At 41.3% G+C, this 12,431-nt stretch overlaps 1 protein-coding gene and 1 pseudogene across 3 annotated transcripts in view; one reads left to right on the top strand and one right to left on the bottom strand.

Moving 5' to 3' along the window:
- Positions 1-7,502: 7,502 nt before the first annotated feature.
- LOC309664188 (protein transport protein Sec61 subunit gamma pseudogene) lies at positions 7,503-8,536 on the bottom strand (annotated as a pseudogene). Its single transcript has one exon. The product of its transcript is annotated as a protein transport protein Sec61 subunit gamma pseudogene (transcript).
- A 1,784-nt stretch (positions 8,537-10,320) lies between these two features.
- PTPN3 (protein tyrosine phosphatase non-receptor type 3) overlaps positions 10,321-12,431 on the top strand; it is a 144,944-nt gene continuing 142,833 nt past the window's right edge. Inside the window, exon 1 of one of the 2 annotated variants that reach the window (XM_082469130.1) lies at positions 10,321-10,591. In XM_082469130.1, coding sequence (XP_082325256.1) covers positions 10,543-10,591 — 49 coding nt within the window. In that variant the 5' untranslated portion in view covers positions 10,321-10,542. The remainder of the gene's footprint in view (positions 10,592-12,431) is intronic. The other variant, XM_082469135.1, reaches the window with a different exon arrangement.

The following is a 12,431-nucleotide window of genomic DNA, read 5'->3' on the forward strand; positions in this document are numbered from 1 at the left end:
AATTATTCATCTACATTGGTTCAAAAAGCCAAAACTGGACCCAAGTGCAGTAGTTTCAGGGAGGCGTACTTGTGCTCAGTATAAGGGGTTCCTTCTACCAACTGGAATGTTATTAATATAATCTAAGAATAAAATGACTGGCCCATTGACAGGTGTGAAGGCAGGGGGCTGATACAGGTGACTTTGTATTTCCTCTACAGCTCAATGAGTATACTATTCTAAGGGGGAAAGAAGTTAATCCTATATTCTATATTCTACTAAAACTGTTTAATTACTTTGCCACTGGAGAAAATAGAGAAGAAGAAGACCTGGATTTGAAAGGGCAACCTGAAGTTCACTATTGCATGCGTCCATCTATCCATCCATCCAACCATCCAGCTGTCCATCCATCCTTCTAAAAATGAATCCATCCATCCTTCCAACTATCCATCTGTCTATCCATTCTATAAACATCCACTATCTTTTACTCTGTGGTGGTCTTGTGCTAAGTGCTGTGTCTGTAAACACAGAGAACTTGGGCCTTATTTGTAACCTGAAGGAATATAAAGGTCTTCAGAGGGAGGCAGACAGATAATGAAAACAACACCACAAATGGTTAGAGGTGTTGGAACAAAAGCGTGTGACTCACTCCATGACACTATGAAGGAGGTAGTAGGGAGAGTGAGGATGGGGGGGTGGGGCTGTTGAGTCCAGAGTAGAGGTGATACCTGAGCTAGAAAGGAAGGAGGTACTGGCCAGGCAAAAGGCAGATGCACTATAGGTGGGAAATTAGGTCAAAGAACACCAAGGCATGGACCACCATTGGCCTTTAGAGCAAGGCAATTGGTAGAGTTGCTAAAACATAGGGTAAGACTGAGGTCAGGGGTTCAACAGAACCCCAGGTAACTGGATGAGGAACCAAGGTCCACTGAAGGATTGTAATAGGGAAGAAATCTGACCTGAATTTAAGGTTTTTTTAAATTATGCTAACAGTAGTATAGAAGATGGATTTGGAGAGGGCATGTTTTCAAGCTTACAATCAGATATATCTGGTTTTCATCAGCTATAGCTCATCTTTTAATGCCATGGTGAACTCCAAAGAGTTCAAAGCTCTGGAGTCAAAGGATCTCATCTAAGGTCCATGCTCTGTCAGTCTCTGGCTATGAGATCTCAAGCAGTTCATTTAACTACTCTGAGCCTCAGTTTCCTCATCTGTAAAATGGGGATAATAACCCACTATACGAGGTTGTTATGAGGATTTAATGAAATAAATTGTGTGAAAGCACCTTGTAAATCTCACATAACCACATTAATGCACAGATTTGTTGTTGTTTTGCTATGAAGGACATTTTTCTCATGGTATTATTATAAAATAAAATTTATAATAATATTTAATGTCTAGGAAGTATAACATGGAATTTGAAGATGACAGGGGTAGGGGGGTGTTTGAGGTGACAAGATGGATGAGACGGAGAAGGCTGGGTCTTGTAGTTCAAGTAGCCCCAGACGACAGGAGATCATTGGTTTACTGGAAAGGGTAAGACACAGAAGTCCAAACCAGAAGATCAGTAAAAGTGAGAATGCAGAGGCAGGAAATAAGCACCACAAGCCAAAGTCCAAACTAAGTACAAGGTTCAGGGGTCCATGAAAGCAGCAGAAAGAGGTGATAAGCAGAGATCCAGGTGGAAACCACTTGGATTTGAGCCACTGGGGTAGGTGGTATGAGAAGAGTTTGACAGCTGGTACTAAAGAGGCCCTTCTACAAAAACTTGGTTTTGTTCATTCAACAAACATATATTTAGTACCAGTTACATTTTAGGGTCTAGGAGTACAAAGTTAAATAAGGTAAGGAGCTTACAACCCAATGAGGAAGACAGACACACGCGAGGTAATTATAACACATCTGATAAGAGAAACAACAGAGGGAAACACGGAGTACCCTGGGAACAACAGGAGGAGCAGCTAATGCAGGCTAAGTTGTGTCAGGGACTATTCTGGAGGAGGTGGTGACTGAGTGGAGTCGTAAAGGATAAACTGGAGTTAGCAGGTAAACCAGACACGTCTGGAGGGTGAGGGCATCCCAGGCAGCAGGGGCAGCATGAGCGACAGCAGGGAAACATGAAGCAGGAAATATAAGCAGTTTAAGCTGCTGCCGCAAATCAGGGCCGAGAGTCAGGGACGGGTGAGTGCAGGTGATGGGAGCGGAGGCTGGAGTGGTTGGTAAGAAAGCTCCCCGGGCCGGCCTAGGAAAGCTGGGACTTCCTCCTGAAGGCCACAGGGAGTCATGGAAGTCTAAGCTGGTGAGTGATAGGACAGGGAGAGCATTACTGAGAACCAGGTTGCTGTGACGGAGGGGACAAAGCAAGGGACTTGGGCACGGAGGGAGGTGATGGACCAGGAAGACACAGAGGAACTAGGGAGGAAGATGCATTAGGCAGGGCTCTCCAGAGAAACACACTACATATATATATGTGTATAAATACATATATATACACACACACACAGTATATATAAATATATGTGCAGCATATAAAATATATTACATACATATAAATATATATTTAAATATATATAAAAGTACATATAGTTAAAAGCACATATACATACATATATAAGGAGAGCTATTATAAGGAACTGGCTCATACGATTGTGGAGGCTGAGAAGCCCCAAGATCTGCAGTTGACAAGATGGGGACCCAGGAGGGCCAATGGTATGGTTCTAATCTGAGTCTGAAGGCCTGAGAACCAGGAAAACCAGTGGTGTAAGTTCTGGTTTGAGTTTGAGCCCCAAAGCAGGAGAAAACAGATGTCCCAGTTTGAAGAGAGTCAGGCAGAGAGAGCAAATTCTCCCTTACTCCACATTTTGGTTCCGTTCAGGCTTTCAGCAGATTAGATAATGCCCACCACTTTGGGGAGGGCAATCTGCTTTATTCAGTCTACTGATTCAAATGTTAATCTCATCCAGAAACATCTTCATTGGGACTTCCCCGGTGGCGCAGTGGTTAAGAATCCACCTGCCAATGCAGGGGACACAGGTTCAAGCCCTGGTCTGGGAAGATCTCACATGCCGCGGAGCAACTAAGCCCATGTGCCACAACTACTGAGCCTGCACTCTAGAGCCCATGAGCCACAACTACTGAGCCCGCATGCTGCAACTACTGAAGCCCACGTGCCTAGAGCCCGTGTTCCTCAACAAGAGAAGCCACTGCAATGAGAAGCCCACACACAGCAACAAAGAGTAGCCCCCGCTCGCTGCAACTAGAGAAAGCCTGTGCACAGCAACGAAGACCCAACACAGCCATAAATTAATTAATTAATTATTTGTTTGTTTGTTTATTTATTTAGAAAAAGAATTACCTGGGGAGCCTGCTAAATGCATATTCCCAGGCCCTGCCCACAGTTCTAATTTCTTAGGTCAGGAGTGGGGCCCAAGAATCTGCATCTTAACAAGTAGACCAGATGATTCTGATTCCAATTTGAAAAACACCATTTTCTAAAATGTGTTTTAGGATTCTTCATTTTCCTTGTCTACAATGATTAACTGAGGGAGTTATCAGTGTATTACCTACAACATTCTCCATCTCCCGGTCACATTTCCTGATCCTACAAACTCAAATCCATGTCACTGATTCAGACCTCACACATGTTCTGGGACAGAGAGCAGCTTTCTATGTGATTTGACATATGTACTGTGACTAAGTAACATCCCCCTAAGCCTTCAGTGCACCTCACTCTCAAGTGTAATGACTTTGTCTTGTTACTCATATAACAACAATAATTATCACCATCATCATAGCACGATAACTGACATTTATTAAGTCCCCTACTAAGTGCCAGACCCCATGCAAAATAATTTACTAGCATTATCTCATTTAATATTCACAGCAACTCTGTGAAGCAGATACTATTCATTATCCTTACTGTACTGATGAGGAAGCTGAGATTAGGGAGGTTATACCCAAGGTCACGAACTTGTAAGTGATGGAGTCATTTCAACCCAGACCGATGCAACTGCTAATCCCATGGTCTTCCCACTATGGCTCCTGATTTATTCACCTAACAAAGATTTCCTAGGATAATAATAATAACAACAACAATAATAGTGTACTACATTACTCCTTACATCAAAATTAATTCCAGAAGGAGCAAAGATTTAAAAGTAAAAAGATGAAACTTTAAAAGGATTATAAGAACTTCTGGTGCCACACAAGATGGATAAAGCCCACAATAGCCTACCTCTCTCTAATTACAACTAAAAACAATGTACAAGATATAAAAAGCAACTACCTGAGGACTCTGAAAAGTAAACAGAAGAGACAAGAAGGGAAGTAAACAATTGCAGCAGCAACCTGTCCAGGGATGAGCTCCCCAGGTTTGACCTGAAGACAAGCCCCAGTCATGGAACTGTGTGGTGGCAGTGCAGGCAGCTGAAACTCCAATAGGAACTCTGTTTCTCTGACCAGGATAATTGGGGAAAGAGGCTCCTGCACTCCCAAAAGTATGTGAGGAATCCCTGTTTTCTTTTTCTCTTTTTTTCTCTTGCTTCTTTGCCCTGAGGGTGGGTCCCAGTCATGGAGGGGTGCTATAGCAGCAAGGATACAGACAGATAAAACCTTAAGTAAAACCCCATCTTTCTGAGCAGAGGATCATGAATCCTCCATGGGCTAGATCACAGAGAAGAATCCTGGAGAGGAAAGAGCCAGAAAAAGGAATTTTCTAATTCTGTGTGGAAACCTACACAAGGCCCAGACTTAACTCTGAGCTGTGAATGCACAAGACAGATACAAAGCACCATGGAAAAGTCTTTGAGAACTGAATTATGATGTAAACCACCATTCAAGTCTCAGATTAACCCCTAAGCAGCACAAACATGGGACAGACCCAAAACACCATAGCAACAGTTTGAAAACTATCATTGGAAAAGTCACCCACAGAAGGGGATACAGATTTTGCAGTTTGAACCTAATAAGGTCTGCTGAAACATAAATATCAACATTTGCCAGAGGATTTTAATAGGTCACAGAGTCTCATGACATAATATTTTAAATGTTCAGAATACAATCCAAAATTACCCAGCATACACAAAAGAAGAAAATTTCAAGGGAAAAGACAAAAGATGCCAACTCCTAGATGATCCAGATGTTGGAATTATCAGGCAAAGATGTTAAAGTAGTTATCATAACGATGGTCCATAAGATAAAGGAGAATAGTCTTAAAATGAATGAAAAGATAAACATTCTCAGCAGAGAAATAGAAACTATATTAAAAGGGACATTTAAAACTGAAAAATATATAATCTGAAATAAAAGATTTACTAGATGGACTCAATAGCAGAATGGAGATGATAGAGGTAAGAGTCAGTGAACTTGAAAACAGATGAATAGGAATTATCCAATCTGAATAATAGAGGGACTAAAGACTGAAAAACAATGAACAGAGCCATGGAGATCTGTGGGACAAGATCAAAATGTTTAACATTCATGCCATTGGAGTCCCAGAAGAATAGATATTAGTACATAAAAACATTTGAAGAAATAGTGGCCCAAATTTCTCAAATTTGGTGAAAGACATCAATTTACAGATCTAAGAAACTCAGTAAAGCCCAATCAAGATAAAGTCAAAGAAAACCATGCCCAGACACATCATAATAAAACTACTAAGTACCAAGAAAAAAATATTTTAAAATCTTGAAAGAGTCTAGAGGAAAACAACACATTATTTTTAGAGGAAAGATAATTCAAATGACTACTGATTTCTCATCATAAACCATGGAGTCCAGAAGACAGTTGAACATCTTTAAAAGTGCTGAAAGAAAACAAGTGTCAACCCAGAAGTCTATATCCAGTGAAAATATCTTACAGGAATGAAGGTGGTGAAATAAAGACATTCTCAAATGAAGGAAATCTAAGAGAATTTGTAACCAGTAGACAGATTCTAAAATACATGCTAAAGGAAATTCTTTAGGCGAAAGGAAACTGATACCAGAGAGAAACTTGGAACTTTAAGAATGAAAGAAAAACAACAAAAATGGTAAAAATCTGAGTAAATGTATACTAATTTTCATCTCTTAAGCTCCTTAAAATACGTATGACTGTTTAAAGCAGTAATGACAGAGTTGTCTGACGGCATTTTCAATGTATGTAGATGTAATCACCACAATACCTATAACATAAAGGGGTAAAGGTAAAGGAACCTATATGATTGCAAGATTTCATACAGATTGTGAATGATATTCTGCTATTTTACCACCATATTAGTATTTGTATAGAAAAAATATGAGGATTTTCTTATGACTTTTATGGGTGTGTGAGTTGGGGTATTACACGGGCTGCTCACTTTCTGCTATATGTTTTAATTTTTTTATAAGGTCCATGTAATATACAATACAGTAATCAGGAAACAGTACTGGGTTTTTCTGTTCTCACTGTGTAACATACTTTTCTTCAGCAGTAACCCAGATCTCTCAGGTTTCCCTGGGGCTGACACTTAAAACACAAACTTCGGAACCCATGTAATTCCAATACTGTTAATTCACAAGGCCTTCAGCTCCCTCCATCTTGTTGCCTCTCCTGGTTCTTGCCTCACTTCTGGCAGTGGGTGGCCATTACCATCTCCATATCAAAGAACCAACAAACCATAGTTCTCATGCTAGACCTGGCATCTTTTTTCCATTAACTGTCCTCTCCATTACTACTTTTGAGGGGTGGGGAGAGAATCTTTGTTATTTGCATTTTCCTCTCATTTGAATTATGGGAGAAACCGGGAATTTACTCCACTTATGAGTAGGAAGAACACTTAATGTCAAAGATCCGAATTTAAACCACAGCTCTGTCACTTACCAGCTGTGCGACCTTGGGCAGCTTATTTTATTCTCCAGGCCTCAGTTTCTCCATCTGTAAAAGAGTTTGACAGGGATCAAAAAAATAGACTTGCAAATAATAATACATCACCTTCTCCACGCACTGAGGAAAACGGTCTTTGCTTCCTTGGCTCTCCCTCTGCCTCTCCCATCAACCCACCACCCCGACCTCCACCCCCAGCGTGCTAAGGATGGTTCTGTCTTCACCAGACTTTTTTCTAGATCTATAATATGTAGCTAAAGTAATATTTAGATTTGTATTTAAAAGGACAGGTTGCTACTGGACTGGAAGGAGAGGAAAAAGAAAAGGAGAAAGAGAAAGAGAGGAAACTAAAACAGGAAATGGTTGAAAATGTTTATTTTTTTTTTCCAAAAGACTATGCCAGCTCAGTTTGAGAGATCTGGGGTGGGGATTTGGACTGGGAAAAGAGCAAAGCTGGCCATGAGACAGATGAATGAATGATAGATGATGATAGATGAATAGATGGATGGATGGATAGATAGATAGATAGACAGACAGATAGATAGGACAAATAGGAAGGGAAGAGGAAGAGAGAGAAGGAGAAAAGAGAAGATGAAAGAAGAGGAGGGAATTTGCTCTATGTAATGAACATACTCTCTTTTAGGCTTTTTTGAGAAACAGAAGTAAAAGTTGAAATTACTGCTTTTTATAAATTTTGAAATTATTTTAATTTACAAATAGAAAACATCTTGGAAGAAAAAAAATGAAAGAAAAACACAAAACATACAGGCAAATTGTTACTCCATGAGCGTCTCAAATCCTTACTTGTTCACCAATCCCCAAGATGAAAAACACTTTTCTTAAAAGGTATTCAGCCACCAACAATGATGTTAATAGGAATATGGATCAATTTCACAAAAAAGCCAGTGAATCCCATTATAGCAAATCCTATTGCTGTTGCCATGGCAATCTTCTGGAATTCTTTTCTATCAGGTTTGGTGCATCTTTTAATCAGCCGAATTGAGTCCTTCACAAACTGCCAACTTGGCTCAACGAACTGCATTACCTGATCCATGATGCCTGCCCACCGTCTGCTCACAAGCCAAAGACACGTAGCACAACAGCCAACAGACAGACGCCCACCAGAACCAGAAGCTGGGTCCAGCTTCAGATTATTTCATAATGCCAAATTAATGTTTCTCAGCTTGCAGTGGTACCTAGGAGATGCTATTAAGTAACCCTGGCTCTATATGGGCCACGTGGAGATAACCCTACAAGCTCTCACTGAGGTGGAGAAGGTCCTGTGAGATCATAGATACAAAATTATAATTGTTTTACTATTAATTTTCCTTTTGCTTTCCACTTAAATCTTAGTTCAGATCAGTTACCCAAAGTGGTGAGCACCAAATAGTTTGGATAACAGGGAAACTGTAGAATTGTAAAGTCTTTGCTTGGGTCTTCGGGAAAGGGTACAAGTGGCACCTTATACATCTTTCCAATCAGCCAGCACACTACACTGGTTTAAACAGTGCACACCACTCTCAGCCTGCATCTCGCCTTAGGGCCAACCTCCTTGTCTCTGCCTTTCTCACTAGGCTGTAAACATCTTAGGCAAGGGATATAGTCTGCTCACCTCTATATTTCCCATCTGGCAGAGAATCTGGAACATGTTAGGCAAAAATGACCAAACTCAGGGTAATATTATGAGGCATTAACAGCTTCTCTCTCTCTCTCTCTCTCTCTCTCTCTCTCACACACACACACACACACACACACACACACACACACACACACTCACACACACAGAGTTATGTGTACCCCATTGCTCACCCCCCAGCCTAGACAGCTAAGACATTCCACCTTTACTGCTTCAAGGAAGAGAGAATGAAAATAGTTAACTCATAACTTTTGACCTTCAAAAGCTGAGCTCCTGGCAGAGATAATAGATTTGGATGAACACTTGCTGTGCTAATCCTTCCTCCCCACCCCCATCCCACCCCTTGCCCCAGAGGAAGTAAAATTTACCTGCTCTAGAGGAGAGCATTGGACAGCAGAGCAGACACTTGGATGATGGAGAATGTCCCTGTTTATGCCCCTCACCCCACCCTCCCTCCTTCCCTTGGGTAAGGCCAGGGTGAGGGGATATGTGTGTAGTCAGGGAAATGAGATACACCCCAGGTTAGTTTGGTAGATCCAGGGGTAGAGGAGACCTGTGCCTCACACCAGGTGATACCTGAGGAGGTGGGGAGACAGTGTCCTCTCCCCACTCCCACACACAATAGGGTAGGAGGGAGAAGCTTCGAATAAAAAAGACATACGACAAGGCTACACCAAGAGGCCTGAGAGAGTCCTATGAAATCCCCCCAAATCCTCAGAGTAGCTCAGGAGGGCAGCCAAGTGTCTCTCATACTTACAAGGAGGACATAGAAGCTAGATGAAAGAAGGCAAGCCAGCAGTTCTACAGATGCCTCAAGAGCAGGGTTTTTAAAAAATCACATAGCAATAAATGCTAGTATTTACCAAATGTTGGAAGACCAGATGGGCCACACATTTCAACAGCAATCAGAGTAACAAGACCCCAGAAGGCCCTATGCGTCTACCATCTCCATAACACACACACTGTCACACACTCACACAAACCTTCCAATGGCCTGAACTTATATACAACTACAGAAGAAAAGGGAGGAGGGGGAAATTCCCTGAGCTGGCAGAGAAAACCTAGAATTGACAAGTTTCTGCCGCCAGGAGGAATGAGGACCCAAGGGAGAATTTACTTGAAGTTTAAAAATAAATCTACCTTTGTTTTGCAGATCTGAATTTTGAGTCCCCAAATTCATACTCACTGCAAGTGTTTGTTGATTGAATGAATAAACGAATTGTGTTGGGGGGCAGAAATTCCACTGCAGTAAGCTCTAGGTAGAGCAGTCTTGGCTACTGTCCAAGAAAGAGGGTAATTACTAAAAAGAGTATCTGCTTTCTGGTCCTTGCTTGGTGCTTATTACTGGTGGTTCCTTAAGTAAGTTGCAAAGCTATTTGGGACTCGGTTTTCTTATCTGTAAAATGGGCATAATGATACTTGCCTGCCCTCTTTGCAACGTTATCATGAGGACAAAATGAGATAATATATGTGAGGTACTTTATATGGCTTGTAATAAGGGCATGTGGTTCACCCCTGTCTTGTGATCCAAGAAGCAAGAGAAAAGTAAATGAACTCAAGGAACAGAGTTCTGTGGCACACCTCTTCTCAACCAAAATGTTTTTCTATAACTGGCAAGGAACAGGGAGTAAGTTTTCCCTGGAATCTCATCAGTGCTAATTGGAGGCTATCAAGGTTTGCACTCTCAATAATCAGCAGAGCACACTTGATCAAGAAGAAACTCTCAGGGCACGAAACAGATTTAATTTCATTGGGAAATAGTCTTGTCTACTACCCAACAACAAATTAAGCTCTGGGTGACTGTTCCCATAAAACACGTCCTGTCCTTAGCACTGCTATTGGGGGGGGGCAGACACATGGTAAACAATCAATTAAAACTCTGACACATCCAATGGAGCTCAAAGACCTGTTTCACAGGTTTCCCCAGAGGAACATAATCACGTTGCATTATACTTTGGAAGTTGATCGAGGCAAGATCTGAGACAAGTTCTGGGGCTTACAAGACAGACTTTAGCTTTTCTAAATCATTTTTGAAGTGATATTTAAAGGATTACGGCATCCAATCCTCCACTAGTCCCACAGCATCATGGTGGAGCAAGAGGGATTAACGTCATACAGGTATCCTCCGGAAAACTGTAAGTTCCCTTTCTTAAAAAGCATTTAAAGAAATGGTGAAAATACTGCAGTGTTTACGTTCATGCCCATTTTGGAGTGAAAGCAACTGTTAAGCAAGTAAAATGAGAGGGATATTGAAAATGAATTTCCTTTCTATTTTTATAATAGGGCTCTACCACCAAAAGGGGCAGTCATTGTCCAGAAAATCTGTTTTAAAAGAAGTTGTAGAATTTCCAGAAGAGCCTCACAAAAAAAAGAAAAAAAAAAAAATGAACAAGAGGGTTAATAGTGGAATGTGAATACTGTTTGTGGTTACACTGCTTGAACTGTGTTTCTATGTTGACACGTAGGGATATTCACAATAAAAACAACATGGTTTGGGGGCTAATTCAGACATCCGTGTAAACCAACTTCGGTCTCAGTGCCTGAATGACTTCTGTGCCTCAACCTGAATAAATAGAAGAGATTTTGAGGTTCAGGCAGTATATTTGCAGAAGTGTTGCCTAAAAATGAGCTTCAGCAGAAATAAAAAATTGAACAAGACCAAAGCAAGCCAAGCATCAGCAGCAATCCGGTGGAGAGAGAGGTTATGACCTGTTGATGCCATAAGCATGCCAGGAAGTGGTCTGGGGGCCTCAGCTAACCCTCACAATGTTCAAGGCTAGTTCAAAAGCAAAGAACTAGAGAGAACAGATAACATGAGGGTGGAGTGTAAATGTCATGTTTTCAAAACATTTTGCCAGGAGAGAGAGAGAGAGAAAAAAAACGAAACCCAGAAAGTAAGGACCAGAGCAGGCCTGCCCAGCGACACGTTCAGCTATGACACCAGGCAGGACATTTGCAGAGGAAGTGCTCTCATGGAGCAGGAATCCATTCAGTTAGGAGAGTACAAATGTTTGACAATTCTGCTCATGAAGTCAACCTGCAACATCTTTTCTTTTTAAGTATGAGGAGGTGAGAAGGAGGTTGGGGACCCCCTTTTAACCAAATGTACTACTCACTGTAATTTTTCATCAGATCTTTTGTTCTTTTCCCATTGAAGCTGCTGTCTCAATCCTTAAGCTCCCCTCTATTGTTTGGAAAAAATTCTTTTTTTGCAGAATAATATGTACTTGTGTGCATTAATGCTTCCTTGACCTTTCTAGAACAGAGGTCTCTCAGAGCTACTGAATGTGCTGGGACCTTGAGTCTCAGGGTCCTGCCAAGGTCTTGGGGCTGCAGGGATAGGGGCTGCCCCGCATTCTGGTCTGTGCCCTGCTCTGCACTCTGCCCTTCCCCCCACCAAGGCATACTGGGCTTCCACCAGTGAGTTCATATGAATAAAACAGTTCCCGTTGCTTAAAACAAACACCAGAAATGGAATATCACTAAAATATTCAATCTTTTCATTTGACAAAGAGGAGAATTGAACTTCTCATAAAATTATAATGAGTTAGTTAAAGGCAAACCAGCAATAGAAGCCAGGTCTATGGATAACTAGTTCTACCACACTGGTCTTCCTTTCCCTTTGTCCAAAGGAGTAGGGAGGGTCTTCTTCACTTCACCCACCCCCTATCTCCACTTAGCCCATCACTTATATTCACAGCCTTACCACATACACCACATCTTCCTCAAGGATAAAACTGCATATAATCCCTCTATAGTCAATCCAATTCTACAAACATTTTTTGCGTACCTTCTCTGTGCAGCCCTGTCCCGGGTATTGGAGATTCACAAATAAATAAGACCTAATCCCTGCCGTCAGATACATATACAGCCTGTTATAACTAAAGGTATCTTATACCTGTACTACAGTAGAAATTTTCTTGAATATATTGTATTATAGAAACACGAGAGAAAAGGGAAGAAAACAGTCTGGCA

The sequence above is a fragment of the Balaenoptera physalus genome (assembly GCF_965194825.1).
Source record: "Balaenoptera physalus genome assembly, chromosome: 7".
In the NCBI taxonomy this organism is placed as follows: domain Eukaryota; kingdom Metazoa; phylum Chordata; class Mammalia; order Artiodactyla; family Balaenopteridae; genus Balaenoptera; species Balaenoptera physalus.